The 27256-nt window shown below is 48.9% G+C and overlaps 4 protein-coding genes across 5 annotated transcripts; all 4 read left to right on the forward strand.

Annotated features, from left to right (window-relative positions):
* Positions 1 to 371: 371 nt before the first annotated feature.
* Positions 372 to 10658, forward strand: LOC125507360 (homeobox-leucine zipper protein HOX9). Of its 2 annotated transcripts, XM_048671959.2 has the most exons (19): positions 372 to 798; positions 1283 to 1606; positions 1843 to 2002; positions 2104 to 2186; positions 2278 to 2368; positions 2464 to 2559; positions 2998 to 3111; positions 3222 to 3305; positions 3397 to 3552; positions 3642 to 3716; positions 4549 to 4655; positions 4743 to 4923; positions 5253 to 5441; positions 5854 to 5928; positions 6104 to 6238; positions 8934 to 9253; positions 9485 to 9590; positions 9760 to 9909; positions 10223 to 10658. In XM_048671959.2, exons 2-19 carry the CDS (start codon positions 1353 to 1355, stop codon positions 10367 to 10369), a joined length of 2523 nt encoding a protein of 840 aa, XP_048527916.1. In that variant the 5' UTR covers positions 372 to 798; positions 1283 to 1352; the 3' UTR covers positions 10370 to 10658. The 2 variants fall into 2 exon arrangements, with proteins under 2 accessions (XP_048527916.1, XP_087375031.1); XM_087518905.1 differs by lacking the exon at positions 372 to 798 and having other exon boundaries at positions 974 to 1606.
* A 3641-nt stretch (positions 10659 to 14299) lies between these two features.
* Positions 14300 to 18027, forward strand: LOC147990904 (uncharacterized). Its single transcript, XM_087518911.1, has one exon. The coding sequence runs from the start codon at positions 14548 to 14550 to the stop codon at positions 16558 to 16560; it is 2013 nt and encodes a 670-aa protein (XP_087375037.1). The 5' UTR covers positions 14300 to 14547; the 3' UTR covers positions 16561 to 18027.
* Positions 18028 to 18240: 213 nt separating this feature from the next.
* LOC147990905 (uncharacterized) lies at positions 18241 to 18846 on the forward strand. The gene has a single exon (XM_087538446.1). The coding sequence runs from the start codon at positions 18241 to 18243 to the stop codon at positions 18844 to 18846; it is 606 nt and encodes a 201-aa protein (XP_087394572.1).
* On the forward strand, positions 18843 to 19373 carry LOC147990906 (uncharacterized). The gene has a single exon (XM_087538447.1). It carries the CDS (start codon positions 18843 to 18845, stop codon positions 19371 to 19373), a length of 531 nt encoding a protein of 176 aa, XP_087394573.1.
* The last annotated feature ends 7883 nt before the right edge of the window (positions 19374 to 27256 follow it).

A 27256-nucleotide genomic window follows, 5' to 3' on the forward strand; every position in this document is an offset into this window, starting at 1 on the left:
TGGACTCCATTATAAAATCTAGTGTGAGATTTTGACCGTGACAATTGGTGTATGCGGTGAGCAACCTCAAATCCAACAATGTCATCAAGAGAAAAAATGTCCAAGTCGACGCGGTCAGCGAGATGTCACGGGGAAAATAATGGTGTCCTTTCAGCGCGACAGTGACGCGGGCGGGGGTACAGCGAACCACTGTGTGCGGGTCCCACTCCCGACCTCCATGGACCGAGCTCACCCACCCCCTTCGTCCTCCTCCACAGCTTTCTCCATCTCCTCACGTCCTCTCACTGCCTAGTAGCCTAGCTAGTCTATCATCGTAGCTGTAGCTCCAGGCCTCTACTAGCCCGCAGCGTAGAATACGACTAGACGTAGTGCGAGCTGAGCCTGAGCTACTGCCACTCTCGCGACCGCGGGCTCCTGCTCCGCTCCCCCACCCCCCTCTCCCTCTCTCACTGGCCGGCCTTTAAAGCTGTCACCTTTTGCCACCCTCCCCGTGTCGCTGTACAGTCTCTCTCTCTCTCCCCCTCCCCCTCTCGTCGCTCGTGCTGCGGTGTGCTCGTTCGATTGCCTCAGGTCGGACGGACGGACGCGAGCTGAGGGCAGGAGGGGCCGGATCCGGTGGTCCGGAGCGCGAGCTAGCGGCCCCGGTTGTCGCGGCGGCGGAGGAGTAGTAGGTGGAGTCCAAGAGGAAGCGGTTCATGGACGTGGTTCCTCCTACCGCAGCCCGGCGGGGCGGCGGGAGGCTGTGAGCGGGTCACCGGCGGCGCCCCTCCCCGCGCCGGCCGGCCGGCGTGTGTGGAGGTAACTCATGTCTAATTTCGCTCCACGCCTGATTTGGGAGCTCGGGAGGACGATTCTCGCATGTACTCTCAGAATGCTTATCCGCGTCGCCATTTGCCTTTCCTGATGGATCTTTTTTTCCGTCACTGAAAACATTTTTTTCTGCGATTATCCGTCTATTTTTTTGTCTCTGTCGCTGGAGGATTTAGCTGATGTTTCCGCGCGGCTAATTTTTCCACTTTTGATTCTCGCACGAAATCGCGCGATTCTGGCGTCACCTCGCCGCCCGCATTTGCGTCTTCTGCTGCGGCTGCCTTTCCTTTTTCCCCATTTCAGATACTGAGCCAAAAGCCGCCTCCTTTGCGTGCTTTTCCACGCTTTGTTGTTTATTAAGGGAGGGATCAGGAGGAGGGATGGAGGGACGCGGATGGCCCAACCGCGCTCGTCAATCTCCCGCGTTTCCCCATGTCAAATTTGTTCTAACCGCTCGAAAATCTCCTCCCAGGTTGTTCTGCCCTCAAGGATCGCTGCGCGCCGCGAGGGGGTGAAACTAGGACGCAAAGGAAGAGCTTAAGATGGCGGCGGCTGTGGCGGCGATGCGTTGCGGGAGCGGGAGCGGGAGCGACGGCGGCGGCGGCGGCTACGACAAGGGCGGGATGGACTCGGGCAAGTACGTGCGGTACACGCCGGAGCAGGTGGAGGCGCTGGAGCGGGTGTACGCCGAGTGCCCCAAACCGACTTCCACGCGCAGGCAGCAGCTGCTCCGCGAGTGCCCCATTCTGTCCAACATCGAGCCCAGGCAGATCAAGGTCTGGTTCCAGAACCGAAGGTGAGCATGTCGGCCGCCCGCCGCGCTTCGCCTTTTGTGATTTGATGGAATTTGCTGCATCAGCAGCCATTACGCTGCATGAGAGTGTAATGGTGGCTGGGTAAATTGAGTAAGGATGGATCACGAACAAATGTGGGAGTTTCTAGTTCTGTGTTGGAGCATATGTGTATTTTTCCCAATCTGGGTAGGTTCTGCATTCAAGCATAGTTGTCATGGGCTTTTCTCCGTGGTTGCAGGTGCCGTGATAAGCAGCGGAAGGAGTCTTCGAGGCTTCAGGCCGTGAACAGAAAACTGAGCGCCATGAACAAGCTGCTCATGGAAGAGAATGAGCGTCTCCAGAAGCAGGTCTCCCAGTTGGTTCATGAGAATGCATACATGAAGCAACAGCTGCAGAATGTGAGTCTCCATTTTGTTGTTTTACTTTTACAGACCACGTTGCTTGTAGGACCTGTATAAGTTTCTGACCGTGGCTACCTTGTGTCTGCATTACATTTCAGCCTTCGTTGGCCAATGATACAAGTTGTGAGTCAAATGTGACCACTCCTCCAAACCCTCTACGGGATGCAAGTAACCCAGCTGGGTAAGTGGTTTTTGTTACCGACAACAGATGGGATCATCCGATTCCCTTTTATGCAAGAACTTGTTACATATCTTCCTTCCATTTTTTCTAGACTCCTTGCAATTGCGGAGGAGACATTGACAGAGTTCCTCTCAAAGGCTACAGGAACTGCTGTTGATTGGGTCCCGATGCCTGGGATGAAGGTCAGTTACCAATTCTGGAGGTTCTTTGTTCCAACACTGATACTAACGCTAAGTGGATCTATGCATGCTCATTTGTTTCTCCTTCCTGTGATTAGCCTGGTCCGGATTCGTTTGGTATTGTTGCCGTTTCACATGGTTGCCGAGGTGTCGCTGCCCGTGCCTGTGGTCTGGTGAATCTAGAACCAACAAAGGTAACTGTATACCTCAAACTTCGTTTGGAACTTCATGTTAGTTCAAGAACGCTCGTTGTTTGTTTCCAAGAGAATCATGAAGAAACTGTCGAATTTGTAGTTAACCATATTGTTTGTATGATATATGGCGTGGTTTCTAAAAAATGAAGAGAGACCTCAGAAAAAAAACTGTACCCCAGCTAGCCGTGCATACCTAGCTCCCGTTTCTCTAAAGATGTAAATAAAGCCTTTTGGAAAACTGAATCAATAAAGTTTTAAACTTAATAAAACAACTCATATGCTGCAATTTCATTTTTTTTGAAGAATCTTCTCATCTTGCCAGTTGAAACAGAAATCCTATCATATTTTCTTGCACTCCAAACTTCTCTACAAAATTGAGGCACACTGTTCTACTAAGAAATTATTCCCTGGAGTTTCTAATATTGCTGTGCATTCTAGATTGTGGAGATCTTGAAAGACCGCCCATCTTGGTTCCGTGATTGTCGGAGTCTTGAAGTTTTTACGATGCTTCCAGCTGGAAACGGCGGGACCATTGAACTCGTTTACATGCAGGTGAGCATTATGTCATTGATCACTTCTTCCTTTGCACAATAATATGGTGTACTTTAGTTCGGTAACTTGTATTGTCCATGCTATTTCTTACTCTTGGTTTGTACATTCAGATGTATGCTCCTACCACTTTAGTTCCTGCACGTGATTTTTGGACGCTGAGATACACAACTACAATGGAAGATGGAAGTCTCGTGGTGTGTATGAACTTGAATGTTGTATTGTTGTTAGTCTAGAGTGTAAATTAGAGCCAACGAAGCCTTTTGCTTACATCCCTGTATATTGTAGGTTTGTGAGAGATCTTTGAGTGGTTCAGGAGGTGGTCCAAGTACTGCCTCAGCACAGCAATTTGTAAGGGCTGAGATGCTTCCTAGTGGCTATTTAGTTCGGCCATGCGACGGTGGGGGTTCAATTGTGCATATAGTGGATCATCTGGACCTTGAGGTCTGATTTCAAACATAGATGTTAAATTCCGTGCATCGATGTTCCCTCCCCATGTTTCTTACTAATTTAATTCAATTATATCTTCACAGGCTTGGAGTGTTCCAGAAGTGCTTCGCCCGCTCTATGAGTCTTCTAGGGTAGTTGCTCAGAAAATGACTACTGCGGTGCGTTCTTAGTTACTACATTTCTTGATCCGCTTTTACCTTGAATTTGTATTTGTATGTTATCTTCTGTAGTATATGTACAGTGTCCACCTTTTACTTCTGATGATCAGTTCCTTGTGGCTCTTACTTGGCAGCTCAGAACCTCAGCCTAGTGCAATTGTTCAATATCTGTTATAATAGGGACATGTTTTTTTGGGATGAACAGTAAAAAGTGAAACAATCCAAAATAGCGAAGTTTCATGGAGAAAAAAAAATATTCGTAATGTTCTGGGCAACAACAAAATAAAAATGATGCTCCAAATAAGTTTTTTCTGAAACCATCTTGGAGCACTGATTTTTTTTTTGTGTGCAGGACAGCACGAAAGTCTTTCTGTTTTGAAAATTTGCACCTAGGTAGACTGCTAGGCAATGTTTGATATTTTTCGGATTTTACTGTTCATGACAGGAGCATATGTACTGGGTTCCAGACTGACACTTTTTATTATAATATCTGTTACATATGGGGAGGAATGATCATAATTGAGTTCCTGTTTTTGGCACTGTAATGCCTAGATACATGCTTAGATTTTTTAGAGAATAAACATCTTATTAGAAATGCTTGTGTTGTCCAAAACAATTTAACTACTTTAGTTTAAAGTCATTCGCTGGTTGGTGACTGTGCTCAAATATGCGATGCTAAAGTGAGATACTTCAAGATGATACTCATAATCCAGAGCTTTAAGTTTTTTATGGCACTTTGGCATACAAAAGTAGCTAACTGCTTTTTGCATCTTTTGACTGCTGGATCGTTCTGTAAATCCTAGTTTGGTACTGACCATTTCTTGTTGTCAAGGCATTACGACACATCAGACAGATTGCTCAAGAAACTAGTGGGGAGGTTGTATATGCTCTGGGGAGGCAACCTGCTGTTCTGCGGACATTTAGTCAGAGGCTGAGTAGGTTAGTCCTGGCTAATGATACTGCTACTTTTGCCCGTGCATGCCTTGGGCTGATGTTTATCTTGACACCATTTTTATGCCCTTTCAGAGGATTTAATGATGCTATAAGTGGCTTCAATGATGATGGTTGGTCTGTAATGGCTGGAGACGGCATTGAAGATGTGATTATTGCTTGCAACTCAAAAAAGATTAGGAGCAATAACACTGCTCCCAATGCTTTTATAGCTCCTGGAGGTGTTATATGTGCTAAAGCATCAATGTTACTGCAGGTGATGATGCGATTATTACATATATGTTAATTTGCATTCCCATTGATAAACACTTTGTTAAGTTTATTAAAACATCTGTTGTTCGATACTGGTATTCTTGCATCTTGTCAAAAATCTGATGGCATGCATTTGGATGGTAGCCTGGTACTTTTGGTTATTGTACTGTTTGTGCTATTGGCTTGTAGTGGTATACTAGAAATGTAGGTTTTGTTTTGTTTCACTTAGCTAACATTGCAGACACTGGAGAATTGAAAACCAACTTGGATCTTTCTCTTAATTCTTGTCTGCTATTTTTCAAGCTCTTACTCTGTCTTTGTTTGGTTTACTAGAGTGTTCCACCAGCAGTACTGGTTCGGTTTCTGAGGGAACATCGGTCTGAATGGGCTGATTATAACTTTGATGCATATTCGGCTTCAGCGCTGAAATCAAGCTCATGCTCACTTCCTGGGTTGCGTCCCATGAGATTTTCTGGGAGCCAGATCATCATGCCACTTGCTCACACAGTGGAGAATGAGGAGGTATATTCACAAATCTTTGCATGTACAGCCGTATGATTTGCTAGATGTTGGCATGATTTGGTATCTCTTCGAGACATTACAAATTCCTGTCGCTCATTGTTATATGCGTTATTAATCTATCCATGTAGATAATTGTGATGGATTGTCCTTGGTTGTATTTTCACGTTCTTCATTCTTGTAAATTTCCCATTTGTGTCTCATGTAACCTTCGTAGAGAGTGTGGCAGTGTTTAATAGTGTGGCAGATTGATAGAATAGCAATAGGTTATTGGCAAGCGAGCCTTATAACAAGCCTATCATTTGGAGAGGATAATAAACAATATGTATTTATACAAGATATGTTGATAAATTGCAAGCTATTTTTCTTGATGAGCGTAATAGCATGAAATCTTGATGAATAATTCAATATGCAGATTCTAGAAGTTGTTCGTCTTGAAGGGCAAGCGCTCGATGAGGGTCTTTTATCAAGAGATATCCACCTGCTTCAGGTAATAACTGACAGTTCATTGATTTAGTCTCTAGTGTTCTATTATCTGATCAATCAACCAGTTGGATTTCACTTTGCACATTGCTTATTAGTTGGATTTCTACTTTGATGCTAGTACTGTGAAGTGTACTGACAAGTGGTACTAAAAAGATCTCTGAACTTTATTGATCTTTCAGTTTTGCACTGGAATAGACGAGAAATCAATGGGATCCTGCTTCCAACTTGTCTTTGCACCAATTGATGAGCTTTTTCCTGATGATGCTCCATTAATATCTTCAGGCTTTCGTGTTATACCACTGGACATGAAAACAGTTGAGTATCCTGTTTCTCTAATTTATTGTTATAGTGAAATTCAGGACACCACTTTCCTTTACTGATCAATAATTCACTTTTCCTGGCAACTGCATTTTTTTACATGTCCTCCTACACTATGCTCCATTCTGTTCAGAAATGCATTGTAACATACTTCTATGCCATCAAAATATTTCTGAAAGTTTTATAGCTGAAACCTGATAGCCATTCAATTACAGTAGGATGGCTCTTGTTTGGCCCAGTCTTCTGGTTTCTACTTTGTTATATGTAGAATGATTTTCAGTTGCTCAGATTTTAACCCCCGGCCTCTGCATCAATCGATGCATACAAGCATCTTTATTAATTATTCAGCAAAGGTCTGACAAGAACATACATCAAGCCACCCGAAGCCACCACTCACACCTACGAACTCGATAATGTGGAGTGCTCTCCCTCCCCATATCTAAAACTGGTGTCGTCGCTGATCCATCCGCATAACGTATCGGAATCTACATCGGGTGCAGCAAACCTAAAGCGTATACCACATGCACACGCTTGAGAAGCCGCCATCATCATCGAATCGCTGACCCATCTTCAGGAAAGAGATCACATCAGCCTTGCCCTTGCCAGTCTGGCCATCCGTCAACACCAGCACGGCGCCCAACGGCACCACCTCCCCACGCGCAAACTGCTGAGCACGTCGCGGTCGCAGCCGGTACACCGCAGCACCATACCGTGAAGTACCAGCAGCCGACACAGCTTGAAGTCTCCGGAAGATCTGTCGTGCGTAGCACCTGCCGAACAGGCATGACCCAACGTAGCACCTGTCGGCCAGGCATGACTTGACATCTCCATCGAAGCTTTGTGCAAAGATGAAGCCGCCTCTGTCTTCCAACGCTGCTCCACAAACGATGCTCCCAAGAGAGAAACGACACCGCAGTGCTGCCATCGTCCAATCTGGAAGACCAGATCCTAGGCTTTCCCTCGGAGCAGCATGAGTGGGTCGATAGTAGTTACACGACAATGCCTTCATCAAGGTAACGCCTTGATGAAGGCATCGTCGTGTAACAGCGCAGAACGCCGCCATCGCCCGCCGTCGGCTTGGTTTTCACCGGCAACTATGCCTCCCCGACTCGCAGCCGGGACTAGACGACGGATCTTGAGATCCGACCACCCAGCCTCAGGCCGACCACCTCTGACGGAAGAGATGACCACCACAGCCATAATCCTCGTGATGCGTGGCAGAACCGGAGTACCTCCGTGACCTGTCACTGAAGCCGATGAGAGGCAGCAGGTTGAGAACGCGACGACAGCAGCCCGCCTAGACTCAAAGGGCCTAGATTGAGCCCGCCTACCACACCGCCGCCTCCTGCCATCCCCGCCGTCAGGAGCAGAGCCCACCGACGTGCCCCAGCCGCCGCTGCCCGCCGTCCTCCTCCGCCGCGCCACAGGGCCTTTGCCCGGCGACGTTGGCGGTGGCAGCGAAGGGAGGGGGAGGCGCGGGAGGTCGAGGGGAGGACCGGTGCTGGCCACCCGGTGGCGGCCGCACGGGGTTGGGGGAGGGAGAGTCGTCCAGATCTTCTCGAGTTTCTTACCTCCTTCGAACTCATCTTTCATAGGATGGTGCATCCGCTGTTAAACACTAGATTTCCTGGTGACTGCATTTTTACATGTCTGCCCTACACAATGCCTCCATTCTGTTCAGCTACATTGCGCTGATACTTCAAAAAGCGCATGTATCCAGCCAGATACTGCCCCAATACTCGGATACTGCCCTGATACGGCCCGATACGTATCCCGTAAGTATCCATTGATTTTTTGATTTTTTTAAAAGAAAATAATGTTTGATACTCCTGGGATACTGCTGCGGTACGTTTTGGATACCTGAAACCCCTCTTTCGATGTGAAAAATTCCCTCAATAGTAAAGGCGCACCTTTTGAAGATTCCCAACATGGGCGTGAGTTCATGCCAAAACATGACTATCGATGTTCTTGTTCAATTGAAAGGTGAGCAAGAGAGTCGATGCACTGATTGGAGCAGCAAACCTAGGGAAATCCCACTGCCAATTAATGTAAGTGGACCAAGTGCAAGAAAAGAAAGGGGGTAATTCTATTGAGGCATGCTTTGACCTAGAAGCTCCTTAACTTTTTCATATTTTTAATAGTTAATATATGTAATATCTGTATATAAATGTATCCCCGTATCCATGTTTTTAGAAAATTGGCGTATCGCGTATCCGATACATATCCAAGTATCCCGTGCAACGTAGCTGTTCAGAAATGCATTATAAGATACTTCTATGCCATCAAAATATTTCTGAAAATTTTATGGCCGAAACATGGAAGCCATTCAATTCCAGTAGGCTGGCTCTTGTTTGGCCCAATCTTTTGGTTTCTACTTTGTTATATGTGGATTGATTTTCAGTTGCTCAGATTTTAACCATAATATATTTCATAGGATGATGCACCTGCCGGTAGAACAGTAGATTTCCTGGCGACTGCATTTTTACATGTCTGTCCTACACAATGCCTCAATTCTGTTCAGAAATGCTTTGTAACATCTATGCCATCAAAATATTTCTGAAATTTTTATGGCTGAAAGCCATTCAATTCCAATAGGATGGCACTTGTTTGGCCCTATCTTCTGGTTCCTACTTTGTTATATGTAGATTTATTTTCAGTTGCTCAGATTTTAACCGTCAATATCTTTCATAGGATGGTGCACCCGCCGGTAGAACACTAGATTTGGCCTCTAGCCTTGAAGCTGGTTCAACTACACTGCAAGCCTCAGGCGGTGCGGACGATTGTAACCTACGATCAGTGCTGACAATTGCCTTTCAATTCCCTTACGAGATGCATCTCCAAGATAGTGTTGCAACTATGGCCCGGCAGTATGTCCGCAGCATTGTCTCCGCCGTTCAGAGAGTGTCGATGGCTATCTCTCCCTCTCGATCTGGCTTGAATGCTGAACAGAAGATAATTTCTGGCTTCCCTGAAGCTGCAACACTTGCTCGCTGGATATGCCAAAGTTACCGGTAAGTATACCCATCGTCTTCTATTTTTATCATGTGGACGATTGATGCCAGTAGTGATCAGTGCTGCTTTTTGCTCTGGTCTACACCTATTCTTGCAAGGCCATGGAGTACAAGTAACATCTTTTCGAAAAAAAAATGGAGTACAAGTAACATAATAGTAGATGCCCAAAATTAAATGTATACTAAAGATTAACTTGAATGGAAGCTGATGCAAAACAACCATATTTACAGGTTCCATCTGGGGGTCGAGTTATTTAGACAGGCAGATGAAGCTGGGGAATCTTTATTGAGAATGCTCTGGGATCATGAAGATGCTATTTTGTGCTGTTCTTTCAAGGTACCTTCTAAAATGAAAAAGCACTACACACAAAAGTAAACAAATGCGTTTAACTGTTGTTTGTCTGTTATGTCTTCCTGGATGTCTGTTAAAATCATGTGAATACCGCTAGGCAGAAATGTGGGCTTTCTTGGCTGATATTCCTACCTCCATGCTAACATTCTTTCAGGAAAAGCCTGTATTTACGTTTGCAAACGAGATGGGAATTAACATGTTGGAAACATCTTTCGTTGCCCTTCAAGATCTCTCGTTGGACAAGATATTTGATGAAGCTGGTAGAAAGGCACTATACTCCGAGATCCCAAAGCTGATGGAGCAGGTATTCAACTGCTTCTTTCGAGCAACTAAAAAAATTACTCTGAAGTCTCAACTGCTAACACAAAATCAGTAGGATCGATGCATGTATTTGAACCTTGCCATGTAAAAATTCAGGGAAGCGCCGACATGTTTCATTTCTGTTTGTGTATTTCATCTCTCTGATTCTAATAGGCAGCCTCCATGAACTGATTAAACTTACTTTCCAATCAAGTCCTTTAAAATACATTTTGTCTATGTTCTCTTCTTTGCTGTTGCTCATTTGGGAAACGGATTAGAAGACGGCGCATCTAATAATCATTCATCTATCTGTTCAGGGCTTTGTTTACCTGCCAGGTGGTGTGTGCTTGTCTGGGATGGGCCGCCATGTCTCATTTGAGAATGCTGTAGCATGGAAAGTAGTTGGTGAGGACAACAATGTGCACTGCCTCGCCTTCTGCTTCGTCAACTGGTCTTTCGTGTGATCATCCTCCCAAGGCAATCCGTGTCCGTCACACGCAGCTCCATTTTTGCTCTCTGTAGAAGAGAACCGGCGCCTCTGGAAAGTAGTTGTTCGCTATCTTTAACTAGTTTGTTTCTTGATTTGAAGAGCCAGCATCCGGAATAATTCTGCCTAGTGTAAATCTGCTCACATTCCCACTAATTTACCCAGGCAAGAAGCTGGCTGCTGTCTGTCTGATTGAGGTGTATGATATGGAATGCTAGTAGCGAAATTGGGACAGGGCTGATGTATAATCAGTGTTTGTGTGTGAAGCGCTTTGGCCGGTTCCTATTTGACTATGTTGCGCGGGTACTTCAGAAAGCGCACATGTCCACCCGGATACTGACCCTATTTTGGATACTGCCCTGATATGTATCCTATAAGTATCCCTTGATTTTTTTGATTTAAAAGAAAACACGTCTGCTTTTCTCTCCCTTAATCAAAGTACTCCTTTGGTTTGAAGGAATTCTATAGGATAGACTAGCAAAAAGGCACGTTGCACGAGAAAAGAATACCACATGCTTTTAATTTACAAAGGAGAAAACTTTGTTTTTGTCACTCTAGTTTTTGTCTACTTTGTTTATGTCACTCTAGAATTTGATATATCATGCATCACAATTGCCATTCCTTGGCAAAAACAATAACTTTACTCCGATCCGTAACCTTAAGCTCATCCTCGTGCCGTCATCCCGAGCTCATCCTCGATTCACACGGAACTCCTCATGCCTCCTCTATGATCACCTAGTTTGGTTCGCCAACATCTTCTTTCTGATAATTTATCCACCCCTTTGCTAAAGAGTCTTGGCTTGTTGTTTACAACCTATCTGAAAGAAGATGTTGATGTCGCATATTTTGTCCTCAAGCCCAACGATCATAATAGAGTGCTACATCCGATATGTTCTACACCTTTGATATGTGGACACACAGGTACTTGCGCCCCTATTTCATCACTATTTCTTGCCATACATGTCATAGGTACTTTTCCCTGTTTCATCACTATTTATATCTTATTAAACTTGTCTTTTATATTATTTTATTATCATGCATGCCTCCTTTTTACTTCTTGTCATGCATGTCCTCTCTTTTTCCTTCTTATATATAGGAGAAATAGGGTAACATCTCATATTTATCAGATCTCCTCTGCATTTTTTCTTTTATTTCTTTTATAACGGACATCCCATCTTTATTGGATTTCTTTTTTATTTCTTGTCATGCATGTCCTTATTTATTGGGTGTCTCTAGCAAATTTATCTTTAATTTCGTCTTCAATCTTGTTGCTGAGGTGTTCATCCCCAATCTGGATATGTACCGTACCTACCGGTATGAAAGAAAGACGTATAATGCATTACTGATTAAAATTGCACCCTAGATAGTATTTTTTAATGGTTAACAGGTAAAATAACATCGTATTCAGATTCTACAATTTTTTAATGAAATTTCATATATAACATGTTATATTTGGAGTTACGGTTTAGAAGCTATGCGTATTTTAAAAAACATTTAATATGTACTACATGTTTAATGTCAAAAAGCATCAACAGGTTTTCTATAAAATAGCATGATAGATTAAGAATACCTATTTCTTTTATTAGTAAGTATAGATATAGATTTTAATAGAAAAAATTTCTTTGGAGTTCTTTGATTTGCAGGAATGAATTCTTATTCGTATGGAGGAATTCTTCCTATCCTCCACAATTCATTAGAAAATAAACATTAGCCTAGATTGAATGAAAAAATTCCTATGATGTGAATTAAAGATTTTTTTTCTATTCCTATTCACAGGCTTACAATTTTCAAAGAAGGCCTAAGAGGGTATGATGGTCAATATAAAACTCATCAATCTATTAATCGGGCCCCGAAGGACGCCTCGTTCGGGCTTGCCTTTCTCATCTTCATCCAATCTGCTCCGACCGAGCTCACTTACCCGGTCGTGGATTGCGGAGCAGCCCATCTCTCAGTCCTCCATTGAAGGCTCGAACTGTTGTCAAACTTTCTCTGCCCAGGAAAAGGACGAGATCTTTTCTCAAAAAAAAAAAAAGGAAAAGGACGAGACGAAGGGACAGTAATTACTAATTAGCACAGTCTAGACTCGGTCCAGCCCTTTCCACGATTACTGAATCGACGTCTCGTACACAAGCTGGCTCAATCCTGATCGATTTCTTCTGTCTCTTTTATGAGCTAATTTGATCGCTGATAGATCCTTGCCGCCGATCGAATACGCACACATCGTTGATTGATTATTGCCGCCCGCCGGATATGTACGCAACGCACGAAGCCTAATTTCCAACATGGAATATCGTACGGATTAACTCATATATAGGCCACTGAGCCTTATGAGCTTAGTGCCGAAACCGAAATCATTTTGTGTGCGTGTGTGTGTGTGTGTGTGGGGGGGGGGGGGGGGGGGGGGGGTGAAGGGAGCAAGTCTTGAAAAGAAAATAATGACCTGTGAGAGGATGGAGGCCGCGCGCTCTGGCGTCCTCGGTGGCGACGCCCCCTCGCCGTTGCCTATCGCCGACCCCGCCACCGCTCCTTCCGCCGGCGTCTGAGCCCCTCGCCTTCTCTCCGGCCCCGTGCGTCGCGCCCTTCCCTCCCCTTCCCGCCCGCTCCGGCCCCGGCCCCCGCCCCCCCCCCCCGGGTGCGCTGGGCGGATCTCGCCGACGATGAGCCGCCCCCTCGGTGTGCCCAGCCGGGCCGGTGACTTAGCCCCCCAGGTGTGGGGTTCGGTCGCCGGCTCACGGCCGCCGCGGTCGCTGACACTGCCCTCGAGCTCGCCTCGGGCGGGTGGGGGGCAAAACGGGACCTTGCGCGCGGGAGGGGCGCGCCGCCGCCGGCCGCGGGCCTGGGGGGTCGTCGGGCGCTTAGACAGGGGCCGCGCCGGATCGTCGTGGCGTTGCTCGGAGGTCTATGACGGCCTGCCATCGTCGGCCCCGCCGGCGGCTCGCCGCGTCGCGCCCCCCGCCGCCCCGCTCGTCCGCGCAACGCCTTTCCGGCTGTTCATCGCCTCGTTCGGTTCCTCTGCATTGTGCTTCCGTGCCTCCTCTCCCGCTCGTCACCTGCGTGTGCTCCCCGTGGCCGGGTCGCCGGCGACGGCGACGGCGGCTAGCCTGGCGAATCGAGGGGAAACCCTACGATCCGCGGTTGCCCCTCCTCTGTCGGGCCGTTCCCCGCCCGCCCCGTGCCGCCTGGGCCACGCGTCGGCTGCAGTGGGCCGGCTAGGCCGCGCCCCAGCCCATCGGCTGCTTCCAGCTCCTGGGCCCTTGCCCCGGCTGCCGGGCCGCCCTACCAACCTTGGGCCGGCGCTGTGCCCTAGGCCCAGGTCCATCGGGACCTCTATCTGGATCCCCTTCGCTCCGACTCGCCCCCCCGCCGCCACCCTCAATCTAGCTCGCCTCTCCCTCCCCTCTCGTCCAGCCACCGCCTCCGACGGCCCTCCTGCCGCGCCCGCTGCCCCCCCGCCCTCCTCTCTCATCTCGTCGCGCCTGCCCATGACGCGCGAGTGGGACGTCGGGGCTGCCCGCCCCAAGCGCCGTGAGGCCGACCGGTGCGAGGCTTCCCGCCCCTCCCCTGATGCCCTGCGACAGGAGGAGGAGCTCCGGCGGGAGCCGCGCGCGCTCCGGGACGGCCGCCGTGAGGAGCGCCGCTCTCCGACCCACCGCGACTCCCGGGGCCGGTCTCGCTCCCCTCGGCTGGAGGCGCGCGCGAGGCGGCGCTCGCCTTCCCCTGCCCCGCGGCGCGGCCGGGGCCCCTCCCCGGCACGGGCCCTGCGCCCCCGTCCCCCCGCTCCCAAGCCCCACCTCCAGCCCCCGCTACGAAGCGATACGTGCCGCCCCACGCCTCCGGGTCCTCGGCTCCTTCCGCGACTACCGCTCCGGGCGGTGGCCCCCCTTGCGGGGGGGGGGGGGGGTGAAGGGAGCAAGTCTTGAAAAGAAAATAATGACCTGTGAGAGGATGGAGGCCGCGCGCTCTGGCGTCCTCGGTGGCGACGCCCCCTCGCCGTTGCCTATCGCCGACCCCGCCACCGCTCCTTCCGCCGGCGTCTGAGCCCCTCGCCTTCTCTCCGGCCCCGTGCGTCGCGCCCTTCCCTCCCCTTCCCGCCCGCTCCGGCCCCGGCCCCCGCCCCCCCCCCCCCCCGGGTGCGCTGGGCGGATCTCGCCGACGATGAGCCGCCCCCTCGGTGTGCCCAGCCGGGCCGGTGACTTAGCCCCCCAGGTGTGGGGTTCGGTCGCCGGCTCACGGCCGCCGCGGTCGCTGACACTGCCCTCGAGCTCGCCTCGGGCGGGTGGGGGGCAAAACGGGACCTTGCGCGCGGGAGGGGCGCGCCGCCGCCGGCCGCGGGCCTGGGGGGTCGTCGGGCGCTTAGACAGGGGCCGCGCCGGATCGTCGTGGCGTTGCTCGGAGGTCTATGACGGCCTGCCATCGTCGGCCCCGCCGGCGGCTCGCCGCGTCGCGCCCCCCGCCGCCCCGCTCGTCCGCGCAACGCCTTTCCGGCTGTTCATCGCCTCGTTCGGTTCCTCTGCATTGTGCTTCCGTGCCTCCTCTCCCGCTCGTCACCTGCGTGTGCTCCCCGTGGCCGGGTCGCCGGCGACGGCGACGGCGGCTAGCCTGGCGAATCGAGGGGAAACCCTACGATCCGCGGTTGCCCCTCCTCTGTCGGGCCGTTCCCCGCCCGCCCCGTGCCGCCTGGGCCACGCGTCGGCTGCAGTGGGCCGGCTAGGCCGCGCCCCAGCCCATCGGCTGCTTCCAGCTCCTGGGCCCTTGCCCCGGCTGCCGGGCCGCCCTACCAACCTTGGGCCGGCGCTGTGCCCTAGGCCCAGGTCCATCGGGACCTCTATCTGGATCCCCTTCGCTCCGACTCGCCCCCCCGCCGCCACCCTCAATCTAGCTCGCCTCTCCCTCCCCTCTCGTCCAGCCACCGCCTCCGACGGCCCTCCTGCCGCGCCCGCTGCCCCCCCGCCCTCCTCTCTCATCTCGTCGCGCCTGCCCATGACGCGCGAGTGGGACGTCGGGGCTGCCCGCCCCAAGCGCCGTGAGGCCGACCGGTGCGAGGCTTCCCGCCCCTCCCCTGATGCCCTGCGACAGGAGGAGGAGCTCCGGCGGGAGCCGCGCGCGCTCCGGGACGGCCGCCGTGAGGAGCGCCGCTCTCCGACCCACCGCGACTCCCGGGGCCGGTCTCGCTCCCCTCGGCTGGAGGCGCGCGCGAGGCGGCGCTCGCCTTCCCCTGCCCCGCGGCGCGGCCGGGGCCCCTCCCCGGCACGGGCCCTGCGCCCCCGTCCCCCCGCTCCCAAGCCCCACCTCCAGCCCCCGCTACGAAGCGATACGTGCCGCCCCACGCCTCCGGGTCCTCGGCTCCTTCCGCGACTACCGCTCCGGGCGGTGGCCCCCCTTGCGGCCGCCAAGGTCCTGCCAAGAAGAAGAAGCGTCGCGGTCAGGGCCGAGGCAACCTGCCCCCCTGCTACCTCCGGTCCCGGGCTCCTCCGTCGTCCCGGATTTCGTCTCCAACCGTTCCCGCCCCCTTGCTTCAATTGCGGGGTGACGGGCCACTCGCAAGTCAACTGCGCCAACCCTCCGTGCTGCTACATCTGCAAGGATCCCGGACACCCCGCGCTTCTGTGCCCTGACCGCATTGTGACGTCGGAGCTCATGATGTATGGCCACGGCATCGAGGGGCTGGGCTTCTTTCACCTGGAGGTTCCCGACCTTCCGCCGGCCACCCCTTCCCTTCAGGCGATCGTCACCGTGGTCGACGGGGTTGCCTCCCCAGAGATGATCGAGGCTGAACTCAACCACCTCTACCGTCGGCAGTGGGACTGGGCGGTCACCCCGACCGCCGGTTACATCTTCACTGTGGTCTTTCCCGACTCCGTTAGCTACGGCTATGCCACGCGGAGTGGCCGGATCACCCTCGCCCTCCACCAGCTCGTCGTCGACATCACCGAGCCAGTCTTGGACGCCCATGCTGTGGCCGTCCTGAATACTGCTTGGCTGCTTGTGGGCGGCCTCCCCGACATCGCCCGGTCTGAGCTCGTCATCCGCCAGATGTCCAAGATTCTGGGCAAGGTGGTGGTGGTTGACGAGCTCTCTCTCCGCAAGGAGGAGGAGGTCCGGGTCAAGGTCAAGTGCTTAGACTCCACCAAGCTTCACGTCACCGTTCGTGTGTTCTTCAACGACTAGGGGTACGACCTACGGATCGCTCCCGAGCCTCCCAACCATGTCGGTCGCCCCCGCTTCACCGATGATGGTCCCCCCGGTGATAACTCGGGGGCCAACGACGGCTACCATGGCCGCCACCGGCCCCGCTCTTGCCGGTCGGATGACGAGGAGGGATCGGAGGACTCTCACTCCCGGTCTCAGTCTCGCTCTCCCTCACCTCCGGCCGCCGGGGGGCATGGGCGCTAGGTTGCCCCAGGTCTGCTCCTTGAGGATCCGCTCGGCTCGATGCCCGAGTCCCCTGAGGCCAGTGATGCCTCCAACGTGGGCTTGGTCGTCTGCCCCAGGTCCTCTCCTCGCTCCCCCGCTCCAGTCGGCTCATCGCGCCCCAGCTCCCCCCCGTCGCCGCCGGGTCCGCCATCCCCGACCGCCGGCGTGGTGGTCCCGGTTGTGGCCTCCGTCGCCCCCGCTGACCCCCGCGACGTCCCGCCTCTGCCGATGGGCTCCAGTGCGGTCGGGGAGGCCCCGGTTGTTTCGCCGCTGCTCGCCGAGGGGGAGGCGACATCCCCGGCTTCCCCTCCTGGCGCGGTGATCTTCGCCGCTCCGTCGGGCCCGATAATGGCCCTCGGTGGGGTTGTGGTGGCTCCGGCTGTCACCAGCCCGCCCACTGACCCCCCCCATGGCCACCTCGTCTCCTCCGGTCACGGATTCTCCCCAGCTCGCGGGTCCTCTCACCGACCTGGCCCCGGCCGTCGCCTCCCCTGCCGAGCTCGACCCCGACTCCGGCGCCCCTGGCTGCGTGCTCCCTCCCGCGACGGCTCTTGGCACGGACTTGGAGACTCGGGTGACCACTCCCGTGGCCGCCCCGCCTCCCCCTCCGCGAGCCGCGGCCTACTCTCGCCACGGCCGGTCGTCCTCCTCTCCGGTGGCTGCCTCCCGCCGGAGCGCGCCGATTGACGCGGCGCGCCCCGAGGGAGGCCCGGCGCTGCCCATCCATGAGCGGGCGGAGCTCCGGGCGGCTGCCCGGAACCTGGAGCCAGGTACGCCGGCAGTCCCCCCTCAGCATCTACTTGCTCATTCTTTGATTTGGAGTTGGTTCCGCTCGGTCACCTTGCGAAGGTCGCGTCAGATTCTGCGATCCTGTTCATGGGGGAGGTTGGTCCCTCCTTAGTCCAGATTGAGGCCATTAGGGCCCGTGAGATCCTCGATGGTCGCCTCGCGGAGGCCCGAGCGGTTCTGCTCGCGCCTCCCCCCCGCCGCCGACCGTGTCAGAGGATGCCGCTCCGCCCCCTTCTCGGCGGGCTGGTGGCATTCCCCCCTGTCCATGGCGTAGCTGTGGGGCCGAACCCGTTCTCGCACCGCCGCTCTCTGCGCCCAAAGCGCATCTCGTGTCATGGGGTCAAGCAGCCCCCCTATGGATGCTTGATGCGTGCTCTCTTCTGGAACATTCGCGGCTTCGGCCATGATGGCCGCCGCCAACTCATCGAGTACATGCGTGAGGAACACATTGACATTGTCGCCATCCAAGAAACCATGCGCACGGAATTCTCCCTCCCGGAGCTCGGCCGTCTCAGCCCCCACCTCTTCGCCTGGCATTGGCTCCCTTCTAGTGGGAGCGCGGGCCACTCGGGTGGCATCTTGTTAGGCGTCAAGGATGCCACCTTTGAGGTCGGCAGTATGGACCGGGGATAATTTTTTGTCAGCATGGAACTTTATGAACGCGCCATCAACTTCAAGTGGGAGGTTATTATTGTCTACGGCCCCGCCGACCATAGCCGGTCCTCCTCCTTCCTCGAGGAGCTCCACCGGAAGATCTCGGCTGCTTCGCTTCCGGTGGTGGTCGGGGGCGATTTTAACCTCCTCCGCTTCGCGGAGGACAAGAGCAATTCGCATGTAAACTTTGCACGGATGCAAATGTTCAATGACTGCATTGCTGACCTTGGTCTCCGTGAATTAGATAGGGTTGGTGCCAGGTTCACCTGGACCAACCGTCAGGCTACTCCGACCCAGTCCGTCCTGGACCGGGTCCTAGTTTCCCTGGAATGGGACCTCCGGTGCCCCCTTGCTTCCCTCCGGGCCATCACTCAGATCGGTTCTGACCACGTCCCCCTCCTCCTCTCCTCCGCCGGCGAGCTTCCCCCGACCGCTCCCCGATTCCGGTTTGAGACATTTTGGTTGTCCCAAGCTGGCTTCGTCGAGGCCGTGACCGCCCGTTGGGTGGAGGCTCACGCCCTCTCCCAGTCCTTGTCTCGCCCCCATCCGCCATCGACGTGTGGCATTTCTGTGCCAAGCGTGGCCGACAGTTCATGAAGGGCTGGGGCGCCAACTTGGGTCGAGACCTCCGTGAGTGCAAGAAGGCCCTTCTGTCTGCTATTCAGGCCCTAGACCTGCGCGCGGACTCCTCTGGCCTCTCCCCTGAGGAGTGGCTTTCCCGGTACGACCTGGAAGACCAACTCTCGATTATCTACTCCGATGAAGAGGCCTACTGGCGTTTGCGCGGGGCACAAAAATGGGTATTAAAGGGTGATGCAAACATGGCGTATTTTCAGGCCATCGCGAATGGTCGCCGTAGACGCAACACCATCCCCCTCCTTTGGGATGGGTCTTCTCTATTACAGTCATCGCGGGACATAAGGTCCCATGTGGACGGTTTCTATAGATCTCTGTTCGCTGTCGTTCCTCGGAGCGGCCTATCCCTGGCCCCGGACTGTTGGTCCGGCCGCCAGCTTGTCATGGATGAGGAAAACGCGACCCTCACGGCCCCCTTCTCAGAGGGCGAGGTCTGGGCCGCCATCAAGGGCATGAACCCTACCTCTGCCCCGGGCCCGGATGGCTGATACGTCTCCGTCGTATCTACTTTTCCAAACACTTTTGCCCTTGTTTTGGACTCTAACTTGTATGATTTGAATGGAACTAACCCAGACTGACAGAATTGCCATGATGTTGTTTTATGTGCAGAAAACAAAAGTTCTCAGAATGTCCTGAAACTCCACGGAATATCTTACAATAAATAATAAAAAATCCTCGCCAAAGATGAAGACCAGGGGCCCCACACCCTGTCCATGAGGGTGGAGGGCGCCCCCCCTAGGGCGCGCCCCCTACCTCGTGGCCCCCCTGGAGACCTCCCGACTCCAACTCCAACTCTATATATTTGCTTTCGGGAAGAAAAAAATAGAGGAGAAGAAATCATCGCGTTTTACAATATGGAGCCGCCGCCAAGCCCTAAAACCTCTCGGGAGGGCTGATCTGGAGTCTGTTCGGGGCTCCGGAGAGGGGGATCCGTCGCCGTCGTCATCATCAACCATCCTCCATCACCAATTTCATGATGCTCACCGCCGTGCGTGAGTAATTCCATCGTAGACTTGCTGGACGGTGATGGGTTGGATGAGATTTATCATGTAATCGAGTTAGTTTTGTTAGGGTTTGATCCCTAGTATCCACTATGTTCTGAGATTGATGTTGCTATGACTTTGCTATGCTTAATGCTTGCCACTAGGGCCCGAGTGCCATGATTTCAGATCTGAACCTATTATGTTTTCATCAATATATGAGAGTTCTTGATCCTATCTTGCAAGTCTATAGTCACCTATTATGTGTTATGATCCGTTAACCCTGAAGTGACAATAATCGGGATACTTACTGCTACCTCTTGAGCACTGCGTTGGATTTCCCCGAAGAGGAGAGGATGATGCAGCAAAGTAGCATAAGTATTTCCCTCAGTTTTTGAGAAACCAAGGTATCAATCCAGTAGGAGGCTACGCGCAAGTCCCTCGTACCTACACAAAAACAATAGCACAACGCAACCAACGCGCTTAGGGGTTGTCAATCCCTTCACGGTCACTTACAAAAGTGAGATCTGATAGAGATGATAGATAATATTTTTGGTATTTTTGGTATAGAGATGCAAAGTGAAAAGTAAAGGGCAAAGTAAAGGAAAGCAATAATAAGGTGATGGAGATTGATATGATGAGAAAGAGACCCGGGGGCCATAGGTTTCACTAGTGGCATCTCTCAAGAGCATAAGTATTCTACGGTGGGTGAACAAATTACTGTTGAGCAATTGACAGAATTGAGCATAGTTATGAGAATATCTAGGTACGATCATGTATATAGGCATCACGTCCGAGACAAGTAGACCGACTCCTGCCTGCATCTACTACTATTACTCCACTCATCGACCGCTATCCAGCATGCATCTAGAGTATTAAGTTAAAAACGGAGTAACGCCTTAAGCAAGATGACATGATGTAGAGGGATAGTTTCATGCAATATGATAAAAAACCCCATCTTGTTATCCTCGATGGCAACAATACAATGCGTGCCTTGCTGCCCCTTCTGTCACTGGGAAAGGACACCGCAAGATTGAACCCAAAGCTAAACACTTCTCCCATGACAAGAACAACCAATCTAGTAGGCCAAACCAAACTGATAATTCAAAGAGACTTGCAAAGATAACCAATCATACATAAAAGAATTCAGAGAAGATTCAAATATTATTCATAGATAGACTTCATCATAAACCCACAATTCATCGTCTCAACAAACACACCGCAAAAAGAAGATTACATCGAATAGATCTCCACAAGAGAGGGGGAGAACATTGTATTGAGATCCAAAAAGAGATAAGAAGCCATCTAGCTACTAGCTATGGACCCGTAGGTCTGAAGTAAACTACTCACACTTCATCGGAGGGACTTGGATGATGATGTAGAAGCCCTCCGTCATCGATTCCCCTTCCGGCGGAGCTCCGGAACAGGCCCCAAGATGGGATCTCGTGGATACAGAAAGTTGCGGTGGTGGAATTAGGTTTTTGGCTCCATCCTTGATCGTTTGGGGGTACGTAGGTATATATAGGAGGAAGTAGTACGTCGGTGGAGCTTCGAGGGGCCCACGAGGCAGGGGCACCCTCCACCCTCGTGACCGCCTCGTGGCTTTCTTGACGGAGGGTCCAAGTCTCCTGGGTCTTATCTGATGAGAAAATCACATTCTCAAAGTTTTCATTCCGTTTGGACTCCGTTTGATATTTTGTTTCTCCGAAACACTGAAATAGGCAAAAAAAACAATTATGGGCTGGGCCTCCGGTTAATAGGTTAGTCCCAAAAATAATATAAAAGTGGAAAATAAAGCCCAATATAGTCCAAAACAATAGATAATATAGCATGGAGCAATAAAAAATTATAGATACGTTGGAGACGTATCAAGCATCCCTAAGCTTAATTCTTGCTCGTCCTCGAGTAGGTAAATGATAAAAAGAGAATTTTTGATGCGTTCTTAATTGTGGTATGAATATTCAGATCCGAAAGATTCAAGACAAAAGTTCATATTGACATAAAAATGATAATACTTCAAGCATACTAACTAAGCAATTATGTCTTCTCAAAATAACATGGCCAAAGAAAGTTCATCCCTACAAAATCATATAGTTTAGTCATGTTTCATTTTCGTCACACAAGAATGCTCTCATCATGCACAACCCCGATGACAAGCCAAGCAATTGTTTCATACTTTAGTAATCTCAAACCTATAAACTTTCACGCAATATATGAGCGCGAACCATGGACATAGCACTATGGGTGGAATAGAATACAATGAAGGGGGTTATGTGGAGAAGACAAAAAAGGAGAAAGTCTCACATCAACGAGGCTAATAAATGGGCTATGGAGATGCCCACCGATTGATGTTAATGCAAGGAGTAGGGATTGCCATACAATGAATGCACTAGAGCTATAAATGTATGAAAGCTCAACAAAAGAAACTAGTGGGTGTGCATCCAACTTGCTTGCCCACGAAGACCTAGGGCACTTGAGGAGGCCCATTGTTGGAATATACAAGCCAAGTTCTATAATGAAAAATTCCCACTAGTATATGAAAGTGATAACATGAGAGACTCTCTATTATGAAGATCATGGTGCTACTTTGAAGCACAAGCGTGGTAAAAGGATAGTAACATTGTCCCTTCTCTCTTTTTCTCTCATTTTTTGGGCCTTTTCTTTTTTTATGGTCTTTCTCTTTTTTTGGGCCTTCTCTTTTTTATGGCCTTTCTCTTTTTTTATTCCTCACTTGGGACAATGCTCTAATAATGATGATCATCACACTTCTATTTATTTACAACTCAATGATTACAACTCGATACTAGAAGAAAGATGACTCTATATGAATGCCTCCGGCGGTGTACCGGGATATGCAATGAACCAAGAGTGACATGTATGAAAGAATTATGAACGATGGCTTTGTCACAAATACTATGTCAACTACATGATCATGCTAAGCAATATGACAATGATGAATGTGTCATGATGCACGGAATGATGGAAATTTGCATGGCAATATATCTCGGAATGGCTATGGAAATGCCATAATAGGTAGGTATGGTGGCTGTTTTGAGGAAGATATAAGGAGGTTTATGTGTGAAAGAGCATATCATATCACGGGGTTTGGATGCACCGGCGAAGTTTGCGCCAACTCTCAATGTGAGAAAGGGCAATGCACGGTACCGAAGAGGCTAGCAAGGATGGAAGGGTGAGAGTGCGTATAATCCATGGACTCAACATTAGTCATAAAGAACTCACATACTTATTGCAAAAATCTACAAGTCATCAAAAACCTCGGCACTACGCGCATGCTCCTAGGGGGATAAATTGGTAGGAAAAGACCATCACTCGTCCCCGACCGCTACTCATAAGGAAGACAATCAAATAACACCTCATGTTTCAAATTTGTTGCATAACGTTTACCATACGTGCATGCTACGGGACTTGCAAACTTCAACACAAGTATTTCTCAATTTCACAACTACTCAACTAGCATGACTTTGATATTATTGCCTCCATATCTCAAAACAATCATCAAGCATCAAACTTTTCTTAGTATTCAACACACTCATAAGAAAGTTTTATTATTAATCTTGCATACCAAGCATATTAGGATTTTCAGCAAATTACCATGCTATTAAGACTCTCAAAATAATCAAAGTGAAGCATTAGAGATCAATAGTTTCTATAAAACAAATCCACCACCGTGCTCTAAAAGATATAAGTGAAGCACTAGAGCAAAACTATAAAGCTCAAAAGATATAAGTGAAGCACATAGAGTATTCTATCAAATTCCAAATCATGTATGGCTCTCTAAAAAGGTGTGTACATCAAGGATGATTGTGGTAGACTAAAAAGCAAAGACTCAAATCATAAAATACGCTCCAAGCAAAACACATATCATGTGGTGAATAAAAATATAGCTCCAAGTAAAGTTACCGATAGAAGTAGACGAAAGAGGGGATGCCTTCCGGGGCATCCCCAAGCTTTGGCTTTTAGGTGTCCTTAGATTATCTTGGGGGTGCCATGGGCATCACCAAGCTTAGGATCTTGCCACTCCTTGTTCCATAATCCATCAAATCTTTACCCAAAACTTGAAAACTTCACAACACAAAACTTAAAGTAGAAAATCTCGTGAGCTCCGTTAGCGAAAGAAAACAAAAGACCACTTCAAGGTACTGTAATGAACACATTCTTTATTTATATTGGTGTTAAACCTACTATATTCCAACTTCTCTATGGTTTATAAACTATTTTACTAGCCATAGATTCATCAAAATAAGCAAACAACACACGAAAAACAGAATCTGTCAAAAACAGAACAGTCTATAGTAATCTGTAGCTAGCGCAAGATCTGGAACCCAAAAAATTCTAAAATAAATTGCTGGACGTGAGGAATTTTTCTATTAATAATCTTCAAAAAGAATTAACTAAATAGCACTTTCCAAAAAAATGACAGCAGTTCTCGTGAGCGCTAAAGTTTCTGTTTTTTTACAGCAAGTTCAACAAGACTTTCCCCAAGTCTTCCCAACGGTTCTACTTGGCACAAACACTAATTAAGCACAAAAACACAACCAAAACAGAGGCTAGATAAATTATTTATTACTAAACAGGAGAAAAAAGCAAGGAATAAAAATAAAATTGGGTTGCCTCCCAACAAGCGCTATCGTTTAACGCCCCTAGCTAGGCATAACAAGCAAGAAAGATCTAGGTATTGCCATCTTTGGTAGGCAATCCATAAGTGGCTCTCATGATAGATTCATATGGCAATTTTATTTTCTTTCTAGGGAAGTGTACCATGCCCTTTTTTAATGGAAATTGAAATCTAATATTCCCTTCCTTCATATCAATAATTGCACCAACCGTTCTAAGGAAAGGTCTACCGAGCATAATAGGGCAAGAAGGATTACAATCTATATCAAGAACGATAAAATCTACAGGCACATAATTCCTATTTGCAACAATAAGAACATCATTAATTCTTCCCATAGGTTTCTTAATAGTGTAATCCGCAAGATGCCAGTTTAGAGAGCAATCATCGAAATCATGGAAATCTAGCAAATCACACAAAGTTTTGGGAATAGTAGAGACACTAGAACCCAAATCACACAAAGCATAAAACTCATAATCTTTAATTTTAATTTTAATAGTTGGTTCCCACTCATCATAAAGTTTTCTAGGGATAGAAACTTTCAACTCAAGTTTTTCTTCATAAGATTGCATCAAGGCATCAACGATATGTTCGGTAAAGGCTTTATTTTGGCTATAAGCATGAGGAGAATTTAGCACAGATTGCAACAAGGAAATACAATCAATTAAATAAAAAATTTCATAATTAAATTCCTTGAAATCCAATATAGTGGGTTTAGCAACATCTAGGGTTTTATTTCTTTTAATCCCACTTTTATCAATTTCATCATCAAGATCTAAATACTCCGAATTTTTAGAACGCCTTCTAGGTAAAGGTGGATCACATTAAGTCCCATCATTATCAAGATTAATATTGCAAAACAAAGATTTAATAGGGGACACATCAATAACTTTTAGATCTTCATGTTTATTTTCATAGGAATTGGAAGAACACGCTTTAATAAAGGCATCTTTCATAGCACGCGTCCTAGCGGTTCTTTCCTTGCACTCATCAATGGAAATTCTCATGGCTTTGAGGGACTCATTGATATCATGCTTAGGAGGAATAGATCTAAGCTTTAAAGAATCAACCTCAAGAGAAATTCTATCAACGTGCCTAGCCAAATCATCAACTTTAAGCAATTTCTCTTCAAGCAAAGCATTAAAATTCTTTTGTAAATTCATAAACTCTTTAACACTACTCTCAAATTCAGAGGGCATATTATTAAAATTTCCATAAGAGTTGTTGTAGGAATTTCCATAATTATTAGAAGGATTACTAGGATAAGGCCTAGGATTAAAATTCCCTCTATACGCGTTGTCACCAAAATTATTCCTACCAACAAAATTCACATCCATAGATTCATTATTATTCTCAATAAAAGTAGACAAAGGCATATCATTAGGATCAGAAGAAACACTCTTAGTAGCAAATAATTTCATAAGTTCATCCATCTTTCCACTCAAAATATTAATTTCTTCTATCGCATGCACTTTTTTATTAGTGGATCTTTCAGTGTGCCATTGAAATAATTAATCATAATATTATCTAGGAGTTTAGTAGCATATCCTAAAGTGATTTCCATAAAAGTGCCTCCCGCGGCCGAATCTAAAAGATTTCTAGAAGCAAAATTCAATTCAGCATAAAATTTTTGTATAATCATCCACAAATTCAAACCATGAGTAGGGCAATTACGTATCATTAATTTCATTCTCTCCCAAGCTTGTGCAACATGTTCATGATCAAGTTGCTTAAAATTCATAATATCGTTTCTAAGAGAGATGATCTTAGCAGGAGGAAATACTTAGAGATAAAAGCATCTTTGCACTTGTTCCAAGAATCAATACTATTTTTAGGCAAAGATGAAAACCAAGCTTTAGCGATATCTCTAAGCGAAAAAGGAAATAGCTTCAATTTAACAATATCATTATCCACATCTTTGTTCTTTTGCATGTCACACAAATCAACGAAGCTATTAAGATGGGTAGCGGCATCTTCACTAGGAAGGCCGGAAAACGGATCTTTCATGACAAGATTTAGCAAAGCAGCATTAATTTCACAAGATTCAACATTGGTAAGAGGAGCAATCGGAGTGCTAATAAAATCATTGTTGTTGGTATTGGTGAAGTCACACAATTTAGTATTATCTTGAGCCATCGCGACAAACAAGCAATCCAACACAGGAGCAAACAAAAAGCAAACGGGAAAAAAGAGGCAAATAGAGAAAGATAGGGAGGATAGAGAGAGAGGGCGAATAAAATGGCAAGGGTGAAGTGGAGGAGAGGAAAACGAGAGGCAAATAGCAAATAATGTAATGCGGGAAATAGGGATTGTGATGGGTACTTGGTATGTTGACTTTTGCACAGACTCCCCGGCAACGGCGCCAGAAATTCTTCTTGTTACCTCTTGAGCACTGCGTTGGATTTCCCCGAAGAGGAGAGGATGATGCAGCAAAGTAGCATAAGTATTTCCCTCAGTTTTTGAGAACCAAGGTATCAATCCAGTAGGAGGCTACACGCAAGTCCCTCGTACCTACACAAAAACAATAGCTCAACGCAACCAACGCGCTTAGGGGTTGTCAATCCCTTCACGGTCACTTACGAAAGTGAGATCTGATAGAGATGATAGATAATATTTTTGGTATTTTGGTATAGAGATGCAAAGTGAAAAGTATAGGGCAAAGTAAAAGGAAAGCAATAATAAGGTGATGGAGATTGATATGATGAGAAAGAGACCCGGGGGCCATAGGTTTCACTAGTGGCTTCTCTCAAGAGCATAA

This window comes from Triticum urartu, chromosome 1A, assembly GCF_056163025.1.
Source record: "Triticum urartu cultivar PI428250 chromosome 1A, HENAU_Tu73, whole genome shotgun sequence".
NCBI lineage: Eukaryota > Viridiplantae > Streptophyta > Magnoliopsida > Poales > Poaceae > Triticum > Triticum urartu.

What these genes read in the sequence shown, in the direction of transcription:
- LOC147990905 (XM_087538446.1), top strand. Translation starts at nt 18,241, where the DNA reads ATGGAACTTTATGAACGCGCCATCAACTTCAAGTGGGAGGTTATTATT.
- LOC125507360 (XM_048671959.2), top strand. Translation starts at nt 1,353, where the DNA reads ATGGCGGCGGCTGTGGCGGCGATGCGTTGCGGGAGCGGGAGCGGGAGC. An exon ending in GATGCAAGTAACCCAGCTGG is followed by an intron (nt 2,187 to 2,277) that starts GTAAGTGGTTTT and finishes CATTTTTTCTAG; the next exon opens with ACTCCTTGCAATTGCGGAGG. An exon ending in GAGATATCCACCTGCTTCAG is followed by an intron (nt 5,929 to 6,103) that starts GTAATAACTGAC and finishes TTGATCTTTCAG; the next exon opens with TTTTGCACTGGAATAGACGA.
- LOC147990904 (XM_087518911.1), top strand. Translation starts at nt 14,548, where the DNA reads ATGAGCCGCCCCCTCGGTGTGCCCAGCCGGGCCGGTGACTTAGCCCCC.
- LOC147990906 (XM_087538447.1), top strand. Translation starts at nt 18,843, where the DNA reads ATGAAGGGCTGGGGCGCCAACTTGGGTCGAGACCTCCGTGAGTGCAAG.